We start from the raw sequence: 18,119 nt of genomic DNA on the forward strand, positions 1-18,119 counted from the left end.
TGACTTGTTCAAGATTGCTCAGCTAGTGAACAGTGGAATGTGGATTCAACCCCGGCCTGCTTACCTCTGAGCTGGTGCTGTTAACACTGCAGTCTGGTTGTGATTCTTCCCTGAAGCAGCTCACCAGATGCTTGCTAGGCATTATCTATCTATCTATCTATCTATCTATCATCTCCTCTCTCCCTCTTTCTCTTCCTTCTGTTACCAAATATCAATTGAGTGATTGCTATGTGCTATATCCAGTTCTAGGTGCTGGGAATACAGTGGTGAAAGAACTACAAAGAAATTCTTTCCATTATGGAATTTAGGGTAGAGCAGGAATGACAGACTAAACCGCATAAATAACTGAAATGCACGGTATGTTACGTGGTAAAAAGTGCTAAGGAGAAAAATGAAACAGGAAAGGGGACTTGGGGAGGGGGCGGCATGGTCAGGAAGTGACGCCTGCGTAAGATCTGAAAAAGGTGAGGAAGATGGTCCTGCCCACAGCTGGGGAAGAGTGTTTCCAGCAGAGGGAACAGCGAATGTAAAGGCCCTAAGGTGGGAGCAGGTCTGGAGTGTCTGAGCAAAGTCCGGAAGCCATGAGGCTGGAGCAGTCAGCAAGGGGAAGGGCAGTGATGGATTATGTGCTGAGGACTTTGACTTCGCGTCTGAGTGAGATGGGAGCCGTTGGCAGGTTAGAGCAGGGGCTGCCATGATCTGACTTAGTTCACCAGGATGCCGCTGATTGTTGAGAACAGACGGGGATGGGTTTGAACCAAGAACAGGTTCATTCCCAGGATGGGCCTGGGGAGGTCATGCAGCCTGAGCTGCTAAGAGACGTGATGACGGGCTCTGCAGGTGCCAGCTCTTCCTGCTGCCTGGTCAGCCCTGGCCGCAGTGTCTCCTGGGAACACCCTCCCTCCACACCCACAGCAGGTCTCAGACTGGACACCGCATGCTGCCTGCATGCAGAGCCAAGGACAGAAACCTCCTCCTGGAAGCCCCTCTATGCAGGAATGCAGGGCACCAGGCCCATCCGGGGAGTCAGGAGCCCACACCCTTCCTCCTCTCTGCGCCCACCACGCAGTGCACCCTCAGGAAAGCCCCTCACTCACCGTCAGCCTCAGTCTCCCCATCTGTACGATGCAGGCAGACCCCCAAGTCTCCTCCAACTCTGAGAGTCCTCTTGTCAGGAGATTCTGGAAAATATTCCAGGGGAGGCACGGCAAGGAATGGCAGCCCTGTGTTCCCACCGCTTATCTGTGTATTTGAACAAGGGCTGCATCATTCCTCCTGAGAGAGAGCTTAAAATAATATTAATTCATTTGCTGCTAAGTGCCAGGCACTGGTCTGCAACACCACCATGTATTAGTGAGCTTTTGCTGCAGGGATGCTGAGTAACAAACATGCCCCACAATCTGGATGGACAACAACCAAAAACATTTCTTGCTCATGGCCAAAATCCCTTCCCTCGTGGAGCACGCGTGCTTTTCACATCTCCATTAAAATGTCCGCCATGTTGCTTTAACCTCTGCCTGAGTGTCTTCCCCAGGACACAGGGGAAGCTGGTGGGGTCAGACAGGGACCTCATTTTTCTCCTGTCTGTGTCCCCACTGCCAGCCCAGGGCTTGGCACAGAGCAGAGTTCAAGGAAATGTGAAGCAGAAACCGAAATGAAACCTCATTCCCTGGCCACCCAGGATCATCTTCTAACGTTCCAGCCTCCTGAACAGTTACCTCCCACATCGTAGGAAAATGTCCTCTGCTCTGGCGTTCAGACGGGCAGGCGGGCGGGCGGCTGGCTCTCGTGACCCACATGCCGCAGACGGATGCCCCAGCTGGAGCCGGTTCCCATTTAACCCCAATTCCCTGGATCGCGCTGCACGGTTATCAATCCCAGGCTAAACGTGGCTCATTCTGCAGCCATTTTCCCTCAAACCAGACACAATCGATCAAAGGAAATCAGATGCAGCCTTCCCCCTTCAACAAATTGTGTTTATTTTCCATTTGTCTAATAGAGAGTCAGCCCTGGGAATTTTTGGCTGCCTCCAAACGGTATCATTCCCCTCCCATAAAGATGTCGGCCAGGAGAGCTGCGTGAAAGAAGAAAGGCCTGCCCGACATTTCTTGAATTCCTCATCTGGTGTGAGCAGGCCTGTGGGGGAGGGGCTTAAGTGCACAAGCTCTGGAATCCCACACACCAGGGCTGGCTCTCCCCACTAGTAGCCGTGTCACCTTGGGCGGGCGACTTAAGCTTTGGGTGCCTCAGTTTCTGCATCTGTACAGTGGGCTGGTAAGGCCGCCTGTCTACAGGTTGTTGTGGAGATTGAGAGTAGGGGTGGACTTACAGGTGTGGACTATATAGGAGCCGATTCTGTTGGCACCCTAAAGGCTGGCAAAGGGCACTGCAGAGGAAAAGGGGCTGAAAGGCCAAAGCCAGCCTTGTACCCATGGAGCAGATGCTATTGAGGTCGGGGTGGCAGTGGAACTTGCCCTGGCCTTACCCACAGCCCTCTTCCTCCTGGATTTGAGAGGTTCTGCACTCTAGGCCTCTCATGTACCTGGAAAGGGGCTCCCCAGGCTTGCTAAAGGGTGCTGGAGGTGGGGCCCCTGCCTCTAAAGGCCATTGCCGTCTCCCCTGCAGTAAGGTGAGAAGGGGGTGCAGGGCGTGGCTGTCAGCACTTGGCAGTGTCAGCCTCCTCCCCATGGCCTCCTTGCCTTTCCTCTTCATCCGGGGCCAAAGGAGGGCGGAGGCGCTCAGGCCTGTGTCAGACGCCTACAGCTGCAGAGACCCCTGACTGTCAAGGCAGCTCTTTCCAGAAACAGGGAGCAAATGATGAGAGGTACACATCCCACCTGCTGCATGTGCCTCTGGTCCAGCCCGGGTGAGTTTAGGAGTCCTCTTCTGGGCAAGTTCTTCCCTAGCGGGGGAGCAGGAAGGAGCCCATCTATTTACTTAGTCATTCTGCCGCTCCTTGTTTATGTGGCAAGCATTCGCTCAGCACCTCCCGCATGCAGGCTCTGAGCGGGGCACTGGTAGCCGGGAACAAGAGACAACAGCGCCCACCCTCACGAAGCTTAGCAAGGGCAGTGAGGACGGCAGCCTCGAATCAAATCATCTCCATAATTCACACTTTGATAAGTGGGTCGGAGGGTGGTGCGAGAGCATAGAACCATAGTTTCACTGGAGGCATTAGTGACCCTCAGGGTGGCTGCAGCTTCGCCTCAGCCGGTGTCTGAAATAAGGACCATTCCTCCCAGTGCTTTGAGGAGCATTCTCCTCCCTGTGTGGGGACTTGCGAGTGCTGGAAGCTGTTTCCACCAAATAGAACCAAGTCCGTGGAGGTCAGAGCCTGCTGGAACATGACCAGCCCCTGCTCCCCTCAGAGCCCAGGTTTGCCCAGCTATAACCTAGGAGAGCTGGACTAAACACTGACGTAGGACTGTAGGTTGGGCGGGCTTCACCTTTTTTTTTTGGGCTTCACCTTTTCTGTGCCGCGGACCCTCCTGGCAAGCTGGCAAAGCCCTGGGACCCGTTCTCAGGATAACAGTTTTAAATGTTTAAAACTAAAACACACAGATTACAAAGGAAACAGATGATGAAATGCCTTTTTCAAATATGGAAACAAATGGTAAAACGTGTGCTTCTTTATCATCATGCCCAGTAACAAGGTCTGACAGCAGGTCGGTAACAGCTGTAATTGTCAGGCCGTGATGAGCATAAATGGGACTTTGCAGCCTCCGCCACGTGCTACGAAAGATCCTGACCGTGTCACAGGCGCTGCTGATTCTGCTGGGCTGTGTTGCCTCCGTTCATAAGGGAAGGAGATGCTACATTTCGGTTAGAGGTTAATGAAAATAAAAGATGCAGGGTTCTCCCCCAGCCAGGTTCACCGGCTTCTGACTCCTTCCTGGAGCCCTGCTTTCCAGTGCCTGTCCTACGGGCTCTTCTGTCCCTGACCCGGAGATTCTGGGTCACCCTCTCTGTCCACTGAATGACGTCCTCTTCCTAAGACCATTGGGAGGGAGATGCATGGAGGCAGAAGGAAGCACGGGCTGTGCTGGGACAAGGCAGTCACACCTGCCTCTCGGGAGGGCTCTGTGCACCATCTTCCCGGGGGCTTTTCTGCTTCTGTGGTTTGGTGGCCAAACGTAGCAGGAGTGGACAAGCTGCTAAAAGGCCCAGTGCCAGTTCCCATGGCCTCAGCCTCGCCAGCGGGTGCAGGTTCCAGCCCTCTGTGTTGAGGATTGTTTCTCTCGCTGTCCTATCCTTTGCCCTCCCCTCCAGCTTCCAGACTTCCACCCAAGCCCCGGCTCGGAGCGGCTGGGACAGCATGATCTGTCTCCACCAGCACGGCCATCACCCCAGGGTCTGGCCACTTGATCCTTTTGGACCCCCAGACCTGTCGCCTTCACTCTGGGCAGCCCCCTGCCCCCCAGGAACACCAGGACTTTCTGGCTTTACCGGCTGCGACAGGCTCCTCTTCCCCAGCGCTGGAGAGGGTACCGCCTCTTGCTGTTCTCTCAAGTTCCCTTCCTCTTTCTCCCCTTGCTCTCCTCTTCTTGGTCTTTTCTCCCCAGGCTTCTCCCTTCTCTTTTTCCCTCTTATTCTCACTCCCTCTCTAGTTTCTGTCTCTCCCGCTGTGCTCTTCCTCTCAGCAGCCTCCACTGCCGACCTTCCAGAAGCCTTTATGACTCTGCCTCAGTTTGCCCATTGACAGAAAGGGGAGGGCACTCCCAGCCTCAGGCCACTGGTGCATTCTGGGGTGGAGGTGGGGGGAGCCTGTAGTCCAGACATCAGAGTAAAGAAGCAAGAAGAATGAAGAGCTGAAAACAGCACCTTTATGTAAGAGCCCTCCCATTGTAATGAGAGGGTGGGGGCAGAGGAACCCCGGAACTGGGCTGTAGAGAGGGGAGAGGAGAGAAGGGAGAGAAAGAGGGGAGGGAGGGCCTCATTTTGCTGAGGTGGCACCCGGGCCACGCACGGGCCTCCCTTTCCAGGATCACGAGTCCATGTGGCAGAGGCAAGCACAGGTGATTGCCCCTTATGATTTCATTTCATTTTCTCCCCACAGTTCCCTCAAACCAGACCCTGGGGTATCTGAGCCCTGACTGGGCAAACTCAGATGAAAAGGAGTTCTCTTTGAAAGGAAGGGGATTTTCTGAACTGCCACAGATTTGAGGAGGAAGGAGACGGGGGAGCAAGGGCAGCAGGTCTTGAGGGCATCCTGGCTCTCATGGGAAGTAGTCTGGATAACAGACTCAGACCTTGAATAGGGTTCAGCTTCCTGCTCCGTCCTTGCTGTGTGACCTTGGGCAGGTGGCCTCCCCTCTCTGAGCCTCAGTCACCTCAGCTGTAGAATTGATGAAGGGTCCCACCCGGCAGGATTAATTGAGCCACCAGGTTTACACCCTTAGCTAGTCTCTGGCCTCAGTGGGTGCGGGAGGAGGGCAGCCCAAGCAGCTGGGGCTGAGGGGAGTGGGGAGGAGGCCAGGACGCACGGGCTCCTTCGTGAGCTCCGACCTTGATCCTCCGCTCGAAGGCTGTTCCAGAAGCGTTTCTGCTGACGCATCCCCCGGGTTCTTAGCCTGCTGTCTGCAGCTATTTCAGATGCACAAGGAACATGGCTCGGGGACTCGGGGCTCCTGAGCGTCTGGATTCAGCAGATGGAGTCTGGCAGGGCTGGGCTCCAGCCCGTCTGCCGTTTGCTCCACTTCAGGCCTTCCTCCCAGGGCCGGATGTCTGTCCCTGATCCACCCTCACCCTCCCACCTCTCCATCCCTCCTTCCATCTTGGCTCCAGGATGCTGCTAACAGCAGGGAATGACTGAGGCCAGGGGCCAGCGATGGCTGCTTTCTCTCGTTTCAGAGAGGGTCCTCCTGGGGCCCTTTGACGGGCTTTGGGGTCACCCTGACATGGGTTAGAAAACTGATCTGCTGTAGAATGGCCCTGTGGCCTTGGACAAGTCACTGCCTTCTCTGAGCTTAAGTGTAAAAGACGTGAGCGGGGACAGTCGGAGTGCCTGCCTTGCAGGGTCGTTGGGAGAATCAATGAGATCACGTAAGGAAAACATCCAGCAGGGGTCTGGCCTGCAGTAGGCCCTCCACAGTTTGGAGTTCTCCGATGTCCTTCTCTCTGAGAGAAAGTCACGCCCTCCCTGTAGCGCTCGGCAAAACATGCCTGAGTTGCCAGGATCGGGACCCTTCCTTGCCCCCTCCCGTGGGCCCTATTACAACACCAGCCCCATCAGTGATCCCGAACGAGAGTTTGTGGGCAGCTCCTTCATGCCTGGCCCTCTGCTGGGTGTTGGGGACACAGTGGCCTGCTCACCTTCTACCCCCATGAGCTTTCCTCATAAGTCAAGGCTGCCTGATCAATGCTTGTTGATCAACTAAATGACTATTCAAAGCTCCTGATGTGCCAGAACAGGACAGAATCCCATGGCTTCTGTCCAACCGTGGGCTGCCGTGTAAGCCCCCAGGGAGCCTACAAGGTGAATTTGGGGGCAGGTGGCAGTGGCTACATTTGAGGTGATGGGAGCCCCTCTTGTCTTCGGTGTAGGCACCTTCCAGGTCCATGACCCCCTTGGGGCCTCCTGCTGAGGCCAAGGCAGTAACTGCCGAGTCTTGGGAAGTCACTGCACGTAACCTGCCTCGCCATTCACCTTCATCCTAGGTGGTCTGTGTCGCCCAGCTGGACCGTTTCCTGGGAGCACTGGACTCATTACGCTTTTGGAGGAGGGGGGCGGTATGTGAAAGGATTACTGTTTCTTTCCATCGGAGTGCTGACATGGGCCAGGGCACGTCGTGTAGCCATTTGGTTCCCAGGGCAGATTTGCAAGATTCCAGGCTTCTGATAAGCTCCCCTCTCATACTGCGCCAGGCTCTGTTCTGAGCATCTCTCAGGTGTTAATGCGTCAACTCCATGAGGGAGGAACTGCCGTTTACCCATGTTAAAGATGAGGAAACTGAGGCACAGAGCAGTTCAGTGGTTTGCCCAGCGTCACTCACCTGTGAGTAGCAGAGCTGGGTGCGACCTCCGAAAAGCCAGAACCACTAATCAGTGTGTGAAAGGGCAGCCTCCCCTCCTCAAGGATCCCCCCATCCTTGCATCACCAAAGCTGTCGGGGCGTCTTCCCGTGAGGTGGTGCGCGGGAGACAGTGCTGGAGAGAGCGGGAGAGGTCAGGAAGCTGAGGTTTGCACGTAAGCCTCAGCTTTGTTGATAAAATAAGGCAGTTGTCCTGGCCTGACGTTGCCCCAGAGGCTTCACAGGACCAGATGAGGAGCCCTGGGTGAGAAAGGCTCAGGGCCGGGTGGGCGGGGCATCTTGTAGGTTGGTGGATTCCCATGGCTGACCACGTGCCCTGTGCCCACCCAGAATGTTCAAGGCTTCAGGAGGCTCATTTGAGATGGGGGTCAGTGTGGAGTGACTTGGTAGCCTCTGCCCTAGGGGTATGGGGTCAGGGGGCTCCTCCCACCCACCTGCTGCCTTCACCCTCATTCAAGCCACCGTTACTGCTCTCCGTGACCTACCGTAGCCACCTTGCTCAATTCTTTGCCTGCTCGGGCCTCCTCCCTGTGACAGCCAGGGTCACTGATTAATTCATTCACCCACTGATTGATTCGCGGATTAATTAATTTGCTTAGTAAATATTTACCAAGCAGCCACTATCCTGAACACTGAGGATAGAGTAGGGACTAGGTAGTCACAAGTCCTGCCTTTGAGGAGTTATCCTAGGGGGGAGACAAACATAAGCAAATCAATAGTATCCGATCAGGTGGTGATAAATCTTATACAGAAAAACGAAGCAGGGTCAAGGGTTAGACAGAGGTGGTATGGGGGGGTTGGAGAGGGGCGCTGTTTGAAAACAGGGCTGGTCAGGGAAGGCCTCACTAAGGTCAGAACTAAATAAAGTGAGAAGGTGAGCCAGGAGTGTAGTGCAGGCAGAGCAGTGAGTGCAAAGGCCCTGAGGCAGGAACCATCCCATCCTGTTGGAAGAGTAGCAAGAAAGGGCACAGTGAAGGCAGAGTTTGGAATTTCCTCTGCGTAAAATGGAAAGACCCTGGAGGGATTATGTGCTGGGGAGAGACACTGTCTGATTTACCTTTCAAGATTACATCCTGGCTGCTGGGTGAAGAATAGTGATCAGTGCAAAGGAGGAAAATAAAGCAGGGCAGGGGTGGGGGTTGTGATTTTAGTGGGGGTTGTCAGCGTGGACCTTTTTGAGGCGGTGATATTTGAGTAAGGTCTTGAAGGAGGTGAGCAAACAGATCACGCCTTGTGGGTAGTCCTGGGGAAGCATGTTCCAGACAGAAGGAACAGCCAGTGTAAAATGTAAAGGCCCTGACATGCCTGCATGGCTCTAGCGTGGCTGGAGAGGAAGTGAGCAAAGGGGATCTTCTTAGGAGGCAAACCTGACCACATCTCCATGGTGACCCACTGCCCTCAGGCTTAGGTCTAAGCAGCTCTGAACTCACGTGGAACCACCCGAAGATTCTCGAGCATCCTCTATCCTTCCTGCTTAATGCACACCCCTCCCTCTGAAACACCCATCATTCCTTCCTTTGCCCAGCTTTAAGCCGTGCTCGCTCCTTCAGGAAGCCTTCCCGGATGACCCCTCCTCACCCTGTGCATTCTCCTCCTTGCTTATTTGTGTCCCCTCCACTCTCTCTAAGCTATTGAAGGCAGGGGCGGTGTCTCACGTCCTCTGTGTCCCCAGGCCCTCGGTCTGGAGCACTGAGACTGCTCAGTATCGGTCGCTGAACTTGAGAGTTGAGCCGGGTGATGGTCGTGGAGGCTCCTTGCCATCCTGGGCCCGGGGAGGTGGAGAGAAGTGGCTCTGCTGAGGCCTCAGGAGCCCAGCTTAGAGAGGAGCACTGCTGGGCGTCCCGGGGTAGCTGGAGATGGAAGCTCAGTGTCACCTGAGGGAGCGTTAGGCTTCCGGTGAGGCAGGAAAGGAAGAAATGAGCATCTTTGCAAAATAAGCTCCATTGAAACCGTAACCCTCTCCCCCTTCCCCCACAGCACAAAACCATTAAAAGAGAGAGAGACTTTCCCCATCCGCCTCTCATCTGCATCTTGCCACTTTCACACCTCCCTGGGATCCTGACGGGAGCAGTGGAGAGAGAACCCTTGGGTTTTGGAGGCGTTGAGAGTGTTGAGCACAGGCTGAGCTACAGGAAATCCCAGTCGAGGCCAGAGCCACACCACAGCATCCGCACGTAGTTCAGGAGAGGCCTGGACAGCCTCCAAGAAACAGACATCCTTGAAATTGATTTTCAAATGAAATCGACATTAATTTTAATGTGTAAAGGAAATTCCCAGGGAGTGGGGCAGGTCAGGAGGAACTTAAACCACAGCACAAAGGTGTCTCAGGGCACGTAGGTTTGGTGTCCTAGAGAGCAAAGTGGTTTTTCCCTCTCAGTTTGTATTTGCTCACATGGCTTTCTTCTCTGTTCTAGAACACTCTGGACCTGGAGGAGACTGGGGAGGCCGTCCAGGGCAATATGAACACCCTCTCAGACGTTTCCCTGGTAAGACCCTCTCTGGCCCTTTCATTGTGTTTTGCCCTCCCGGGTGTGCCTGAGACCCTGGGGGCTGGCTCCCTGGTGAGAGCCACAGGGAGGAGACAGAGGCCCTCAGCTGCGAGCTCTCAGCTAGTTCCGGGGGTTTTAGGCAGGGTTGTCAGGCTGTTTGACTATTTGCCGAGTTGGTGTTAACTTTTGATGTGTTATCTGAACGTTGTCATAGCAAGTACTGAAGCATGAAGTGTGTGGCGAGAGCTCCTCAAGGAGGCCCTGTGATTGCACTGGAAAAGGGAGTTCAACGTGACCTCATGCCCACACGCGCGCATCAGCAGTCTGGGTAGCGTTGCCTTGTGATCTGACCCACATAACTCTTGAATGTCCTGGGCTTTGGAGCCAGACTGCCTGGGCTCAAATCCCACCCTCTGCCACTGACTGTGTGACTTTGGGCAAGTTTCTTAACTTCTCTGTGCCTCGGTTTTCCCATCTGTAAAAATGGGGGTAATAATAGTGTACTGCCCCATAAGTTTGTGGCAAGGAGTAAATTAATTAAACTAAGTAAAGAATTTGGAACAGTGCCCACAAGGCCATCAGAGCTGTGCCAGTTTTGGATGCTGGCATAGGGAGGGGGGCATAGTGATGACAGGATCTTCCACTCACCAAGCACCTGCCGGGTCACAGGCCCCTTGCTAATGCATTACACACTCTGCTCCTCACCCCCGCCACGACTCTGCTGGGTAGGTGCAGTTTTCCCCATTGCCCAGAGGTGCACTCAGAGAGGTGCTGTGTCTTGCCCAGGGTCACACAGCACCCCAGCCCATGTCTGTCCACCTTCTACCCACTCTCTCCCATCAGTCCTGTCACACCTCCTGTCTCCAGAAGCTATGATAATCCCTTAAAAAGAAAAGCCAAAGAAAGGCCTTTTTTGTTTTCCATCTCTGCATCCTGCGTCTAATTAAGTCCCGTGCCCTGTGACAAGCCCTGGCTAATGCCAAGAACTTCAGTTCCCAAAGGTAATGATGCCATCCCCAGAGACTCCCGCCAAGATCCCGATGCTTATCAGCTGCTGAGATGCAGGGAGAAGTTTTCCACTCGGGTGTTGCATTATTCAGAGCAGCGTGGCCAAGAGCTGATAGAGCAGGGACGGAATTGCAGCCAGGGCCTGGTGCACTGGGGCGCTCAGGTCTCCCCGCTAACAGGCACGATGGGCTCTGACTCCTACTCCTGTTGGGTCTTTTGGCAGGATGATGTCAAGTCCACCTCCAAGGGACTGCCTAGCTACAAGCCACCGCCTCCCCCATCACCTTTGCCCCAAGGCCACGACCACCTGATCACCCAGACGAGGAAGCCGGGCAGAGAGGACCTCCAGCCGCCTTCCTCCGTGTCTTCCCACGCGGGCATCGTCTTCTCTGCTCCGCGGAACCGCAGCCCGCCGGCGGGCACCTCCCCCACCCCAGAGGCCTCCTCAACACAGGACTCGCCCTCCTCCCCCATCTACGCCTCCATCTCCCCGGCCAACCCCGGCTCCAAGAGGCCGCTGGACGCCCATCTGGCCCTGGTCAACCAGCACCCCATTGGCCCCTTCCCACGGGTCCAGTCACCCCCGCACCTGAAAAGCCCCCCTGCAGAGGCCACGCTGGCGGGGGGCAGCCTTCCACCACCCTCCCCCTCCGGCCACCCAGACCAGACGGGCACGAACCAGCACTTTGTCATGGTGGAGGTGCACCGCCCAGACAGCGAGCCCGACGTGAATGAAGTGAGGGCGCTGCCCCAGACACGCAGTGAGTACCGCAGACCCTGGCGGGCTGGGCTCAGGGTGCTGCTGTGTCATCTTAGGGGCTCCCTGTCCCCCTACGTTGACCTGCCCATCGACACAGCCAAGGTGGGACCAGATGCTCACCCAGTGAGGGGCCTTCGAGCCCAGGCCTGCCCCCTCAGGGTCGGGGGCCAGGGAACAGGGTCCCGAGCCCAAGCCCACACTGAGGGGCTTCGGAGGCAGAGGCGGGAATGTGAGTCCCCGCTCTGCCGTTACTGGCTGTGTGACTGTGGACCGGCTGCCATGCTTTCCCATCGGGGACTGGAGATAACACTGACAGTCCTGCCAGGTGGCTGTGAGGGTCGGGCTCCTCCTCCAGGGGCCCCAGACCTGGTCATCCTGCACTCACCTACAAGTCTCCCCAAGAAGACTGAGCCTGTGCAGGGCAGGGGTGGCTTCTGTGATCTCTGTCCCCCAGTGCCAGGCACAGAGCAGGTGCTGGGGGACAGGTGGGCATTGAAATTGCAGTCTCTGGACCCCTGGAGGTCTCCTGACCTGGGGCTGCAGGGTCAGAGTGCGGGCTCGACCTTCCAGACACCTGGGAGGCCAGCCCGAGGCCGCATGCCCTGAGCTTCCAGAGGTTGTCCAGCTGGGGAGGTGGCAGGAATGGCAGAGCTGGCTTTCCACTCGGTAGGGCTGAGCCCTCCGCAGGCCCTGGACCCCCTCCCTCCTAGTGAGTTGGGTACGTTTTGTTGGATTCTGCTGCCATCTTGTGGCGAAGGTGATGCGCGGGGCAGCCTTGGCCAGGGAAGGTGGCCAGCCAGGTCAGGGGACGTTTACTGAGCACCTGCTGTATGCGAGCAGCGGGCAAACTAGGATGCAGAATGCGGGGTCCCTGCATTCAGTAGCTCACTGATGGAAGGCAGCTAAGGGAAGAGCAGGCAGGATGCGGTGAGAGAAACCTGAGCTATCATAGATGGATCACTCTAGACCTGGCACTGAGCCGGACACACATGATAATAAAGCTAACAGGTGTACAGCACTCTCTGTGTGCCAGAAACACTGTTCTAGGGACCCTGCCGATATTAGTAACTCATCTAATCCTCCCAACAGCTCTGTGAGGCTGGACTGTTATTATCCCCGTTTTACAGACGAAGAAACTGAGACACAGAATGTCATTGTGGAGCCAGGCAATCTAGCTGCTTCACCCAACACATCGTGTCTGTTAGTCTTTATGATAACCCCATGGGATAGGCATCGCTGCTCCTGGGTTAGAACAAGAACATGGAGGCTCAGAGAGGCTGTGTAACTCGCCCAGGATTGCACAGCTGGTCAGAGAGGATTCAAACCCCACCTGCCAGACTCCAGAGTGTCTCAGTCTCAGGGGCCAAGCCGTTACACACATAGTGAAGCGGCTTCGGTTTGACTGTTAAACCAGAGGGCGTGTGCCCATCACTCAGCTCAGGCCAGGTGGGGTCAGCAGGGGCACAGACCAAGCATGGCAGACCTTCCTTTTTTTTTCCCGAGAAGCCTGGAATTTAATTTTTGTGTGAAATCTCCTAATTCGAATGTGTTGGCCCTTCATTAAAAATTGACAACACTGTGAGAGTTAAAAGAAACAAAACAAAATAAAGCAAAACAAAGCCCGTATCTGTGGGCTGGGTTTGCCTCCTAAGCTCTGTTTTCATCATTATGCCAGGGGCAGTCAAAGCGGACGTCCTGGAAGTGGTGGCCTTGGGGCCAGGCCTAGTTGGAAGCGCAGGTCTCAGTAGGTGGAAGGGTGGCAGGGAGTCTCTGCCCAGAGAATCCCCAGCCTTCCAGCCTGCCGCTCAGCTCCTCCAGGAAGCCCTCACCAGCCCCAGCTGTAAACCATGCCTCCTGTCCCCACTCCCAGCAGCCTCCACACTCTCCCAGCTCTCGGACAGCGGGCAGACCCTGAGCGAGGACAGTGGCGTGGACGCCGGCGAGGCAGAAGCCAGCGCCCCGGGCCGAGGCAGACAGGTGGTGTCCACCAAGAGCAGGAGTAGCAAGGAGACGCCTCGGAACGAGAGGACCACCGAGGGGGCCGCCAAACCGGTGAGCGAGGAGCCGGGGGTGCAGAGGGGGAGGGGGAGGCCGGCCCCAGGTGAAGAACAGGACGTCCTGAGCAGGGTTCAACTTGACTAGTAACCACAGGGGAGGTAGTGAGCCCCCCGTCACTGGAGGGGGGGTGTGGGTGTCTGGAAAGACCGCTGTATTCAGTCTGAAGGCCCTCCCTTGGCCACTGACACAGACAAGCCAGGTGCTCAGGGTGGGTCTCAAGGATCTTCAAGCTCAGTTCTGACACGATGTGGTGGCGAGGCAGTCAGGCTGCGTTCAAATCCTGGTGTCACCCCCAGGCAGCCTTGGGCCCGCCCCTTAAGCTCCCGAGCCTCAGAATTAGAGAGCTGAGAACCCCAAGTGCTGTGCTTAGTGCTAACACACCGCAGGCTGCCCACACGGGGCTGGAGTCTGCACCCTGCTGACCCAGAGGCCTGTCACGGCTGGTGCAGCCCCCAGGCCAGGCCTGTCCACCCAGGAGGCCTGTCACTGGTTTCCTTTCTCACACCTTCAGCCCGGACTCCTGGAGCCCACCTCCACCCTGGTCCGCGTGAAGAAAAGTGCAGCCACCCTGGGCATCGCCATCGAGGGCGGCGCCAACACCCGCCAGCCCCTGCCTAGGATCGTCACGATTCAGGTACGTCCCCACGGACCTGCCTGACCGTGTCTCCCTACCCCTGAAGGTCCCCCTCTCAGCATCCCAGGGGTTTGCCCAGAGATGACCCAGTACCCAAGGGCAGACCCAGGCTCATACCGCCTTGGCTCTCGCTGAGCCACAGTTTTCCTAATCAGGGCAGTGGACACCAGATTGTGGCTACCTGGTTGGCGGTGGCAGGCCTATCCTGGTGGGTGGTCAAGGCCAGGCTGGCCTAGCCCTCAGGCACCCCATGTGCTCATGCCCTGTGTCTCACTCCTGCAGCGAGGCGGCTCAGCCCACAACTGCGGGCAGCTCAAGGTGGGCCACGTGATCCTGGAAGTGAACGGGGTGACACTTCGGGGCAAGGAGCACCGCGAGGCCGCGCGCATCATCGCAGAGGCCTTCAAGAGCAAGGAGCGTGACTACATCGACTTCCTGGTCACCGAGTTCAATGTGATGCTCTAGGGGCCAAGGCCCGAGGGCCTCCCACCGCTGCCCAGCCCCTGGCCCTGGTCCTTCCTCCCTCCTGGCACTACTGAGCTCCTTCAGGGGCCGGGGCTGCATGGCCAGGGTAGCAGGAAGACATCCCTCCACTCCTTCCTGGCCCACTGGACCAGAACCGGGAAAAAACAGCTGGGCAAGGCAAACAGAAGGTCAGGTCGGGGTCTGGTGCAATGCCCAGTACACAGTAAGCCCTCAGTATAAGCATGAGACCTCAGGAAGGGAAGAAAGTAAGGGGAAGGGCAGAGCGCCTGCGTCTTCACCTGAGGCCTCCCAGGGCCTGGAACTCTGGGTTGCGTGGAGGCCCTGCTGCTCCCCGGCCAGCTAGGACCTGGCCCATCCCCAGATGCCCGAGCTTTTGTCTGGAGTGAAGTGACGTGAGAATTCGTAGACACAACCCCCAGCCAGGGCAGCATCTTGCAGGACCTTCAGTGCCACAAATAAGTATCGAGCACCCCCCATTCACACCCCGTTCCTCCTAGCTCCTCATTCTCCATAGTATTTATTATTTATTTCCATCCCACACCCCTGGGTACCCCGGGACCCCAGCTTCCCACCACACCCCTAGCCTATCCCAGAGGCCTTGCAGGTGACCAGCGTCGTCAGTGTATTTATATACAGAGCTTATGACTTTAATTTTTCAATAAAGAGATCTGAACAAGATTAGGACCCAGCGTGCTATGTGGCCTGCCTGTGTGGCTGGCGTTTTGAGTGCTTGACGTGGAGGGGGGATGGTAGGACAGATGGAGTCACCCAGAATATCACATTTTCCCCGCCCCCCTCGGCTCAATCTGGGTCACACAGCGGGGATGCAGGGGCGCTGGAGCCACAGCCACAGCTTTGGAACACCGTCCTTGAAGGTGATTTACAGGTATTTTTAGCTCAAAACGCACAGGTATATGTAGTTGTTCAACTGTAACGCTGTACCCCTGAAACTTCCATAGTAATATCTTAAGCGCACATTTATGTTATGAGGCAGAATGCACCATGTGCATGAATGTTTTAAAACACAGAGAGGTGGCCTATCTCAGGGCGGGTCCCAGAAACTGACTCTGAGATGAGGATGTGTGTGCAGGTGATTCATTAAGGAAGTGTGGTGGAGAGTCCAGTATAGCAATGGGGGACTCAGAAGGGAAGGAAAGGAAGCCAAGCAGGATGTGATTACAGGCAAAGTCCTGGGAGGACAGTGGCAGCCTGATCCCACGGGGGACACTGGAGTGTAAGCTTGGTCTAGAGTTGTCCCCACTCAGGGCAAGGGGACAGGGCTTTCAAGTTGTCAGTCTTTGGACAAGGTCTGGGGGGAGAGGGGGGAGGCGGTGAATTCCCAATCACTTCCCACCCTCTATCTGTGCAGACCACGCTGGTCCAGGAGCCAAGGGCAGTGGGTGTAAGAAGCAAAAACCCATGGAGGGAGCGGGGAGGGGAGGGGGCCAAAAAATGGTCTGCTACACTGCCCCGCTGCCAGCCCCAGTGCCCATTTCCTTCACCCCAGTCTTACTGTGGCGCAAGAACACTTAGAGAAGGCTTTGTCCAGCCCTGTGTCCAGGGGTCTGCCAGAAGTGGGCTGGGGGCAGTCGATTCCCCAGACTTGTACCACATCTGGCTCTTAGCTGCTCCTGTCCCCTCCCCAGCTTAAGGAGACCACCTGAGGCCAGAGCCCTGGATTCCGCTGGACCTCTGAAGCAGCCAGTCTCCCCCAAAGCCCCAGCCCCTCCCGTGGGATTCTGTATGCTCCTCTCCAGCCCTAGTACCCCTGCAGGGAATAACCCTCATCCGGCTGCAAGAGGGCTTTGTCAGGCCCCAGATCTCCTGGCATCAGACTCCAACTCCTGTGCGGTCACGGGCAGGTGATTTCACCTTTCTAAACCCTAGTTCCCAATGTAGAAAATGGGTGTGGTTGGCTGAGTAATGGCTCCCAAAGATATCCAGATTCCTGTTGCGTGTGAGTGTTACCTAGATGGCAAAGGGAGATGTGATCAAGGCATTTAGACGGGGAGGTTATCCTGGATTATCTGGGTGGGCCCGATGTAATCACAAGGGTCCTTATCAGAGGAAGGCAGAGGGAGATTTGGCGCAGCAGAGGAAAAGGTGTTGTGATGATGGAAGCAGAGGTTGGAGGGATGCAGTTCAAAGATGGAGGAAGGGACCATGAGCCCAGGAATACAGGTGCCATTTATAAAGAAGCTGAAAAAGGCAAGGAAATGGATTCTCCCCGAGCCTGCGGATGGAACCTGCCCTGCCAACACCTCGACTTGAGCAAGGTGAAACTGATTTGGGGCTTCAGACTTCTCTTTGTAAGAACAAATTAGTGTTGTTTTAAACCATGAACTGGTGGTGGCAATCTGTTACAGTAGCCACAGGAAATAAATACAATGGGGATACTGCTACTTGCTTCTGGTGGAGCCTGGGATGCTGTGTGTGGGCCCAGACTCCAGGCTTGGAGTCAGCCCCAGGGAGACGATTGCAGTTGGGATGCTGGTGAACAAAGGAGCCATCTGACCTCATAAACACCACAGCTTTTCCAGGCCCAAGTCCTTGTGCATCTGTTCTGAATCAAGAGGTCTTCGTCTATTACTGACTTGCTGTGTGAATTTCAGGCCAGTTACTGGCCTGCCCTATGAACTCGTGACTTCCGGTGTCTTATACCAGCCATCTCCCCGCTCCATCCAACCCCAGGGGTCAGGGAGCTCCCGGCAGCTGCTGCCCACCGTTCCAAGTTTGTCCTCTGAAAAAAGGACAAGAATGAGTTTCTGGAACTGTTGGTTCTGAAATTCCTGGGTCTGACTCCGGGGCTGTAGGCCATTGGGTATGAGGGTTCCCCTCCCAGTAGAACTTTAAGCTTAAAAAAATTCCTTTGCAAGTGGGCTTAGAAAGGCCAAGTTACTTGCCCCAAGTTGCATACCTTATGAGTGATAGTGGACAAATTTGGACCCACAGCTACCTGAGGTTCACAACATGAAGCCCCAAGATAAGCATGTGTCCTGTCCTGTTGCCTTTGAAGGGACCTAAAACAATGCCCTAAGGCAGCTTGGTTATTGGGAGAGGGAGGGGCCAGAGGTCCACCTGGCCACAACATCTTTACTCATAATGCCTGAGCTGGGGGCAGGCAGAAGGTATGACTAGACAGTTTCAGGGTCTGCGGCTAGATGGAGAAGACGGAAGAGGGCAAGTTTTTGGTTTGCAATAGGGCCTGCCCAAGCAAGTGCTGAGTTGGCCTTCAAATCACTTGGCACCCTCTCTGCTTGGAAGAAAGCAGGGTGAGGGATGGAGTAGACCACTGTGAGGATCGTAAGGACAGAGAACAAGGCACACCTCAAAGAGTCCATACCTCAGAGTCTGACATTTGGACTCAAATTCTACATCCACTACTTCCTGGCTGTGTGATCTTGGGCAAGTCACTTAACTTCTCTGAACCTCAGATTTCTCATCTTTTTTTTTTTATCACCGTATTTATCTATTTTTATTTTTTTTTAATTGAAGTATAGTTGATTTACAATGTTGGGTTAGTTTCAGGTATACAGCAAAGTGCTTCAGTTATGTAAACATATATATATACTCTTTTTCAGATTCTTTTTTATTACAAGATTGAATATAGTTCCCTGTGCTATACAGTAGGTCCTTGTTGTTTATTTTATAGAT

The 18,119-nt window shown here is 55.3% G+C and overlaps 1 protein-coding gene across 4 annotated transcripts in view; it reads left to right on the forward strand.

Moving 5' to 3' along the window:
• The window catches only part of WHRN (whirlin), an 88,467-nt gene extending 73,330 nt beyond the window's left edge, over positions 1-15,137 (forward strand). For 2 of the 4 annotated variants that reach the window (XM_060014264.1, XM_060014266.1), the window contains 5 exons: positions 9,445-9,516; positions 10,751-11,288; positions 13,158-13,339; positions 13,857-13,979; positions 14,262-15,137. In XM_060014264.1, the coding sequence (XP_059870247.1) occupies positions 9,445-9,516; positions 10,751-11,288; positions 13,158-13,339; positions 13,857-13,979; positions 14,262-14,444 (1,098 nt within the window). In that variant the 3' untranslated portion in view covers positions 14,445-15,137. The remainder of the gene's footprint in view (positions 1-9,444; positions 9,517-10,750; positions 11,289-13,157; positions 13,340-13,856; positions 13,980-14,261) is intronic. The other 2 variants (XM_060014265.1, XM_060014267.1) reach the window with 1 other exon arrangement.
• Positions 15,138-18,119: the final 2,982 nt, after the last annotated feature.

The sequence above is a fragment of the Delphinus delphis genome, chromosome 6, assembly GCF_949987515.2.
Source record: "Delphinus delphis chromosome 6, mDelDel1.2, whole genome shotgun sequence".
Classification (NCBI taxonomy): domain Eukaryota; kingdom Metazoa; phylum Chordata; class Mammalia; order Artiodactyla; family Delphinidae; genus Delphinus; species Delphinus delphis.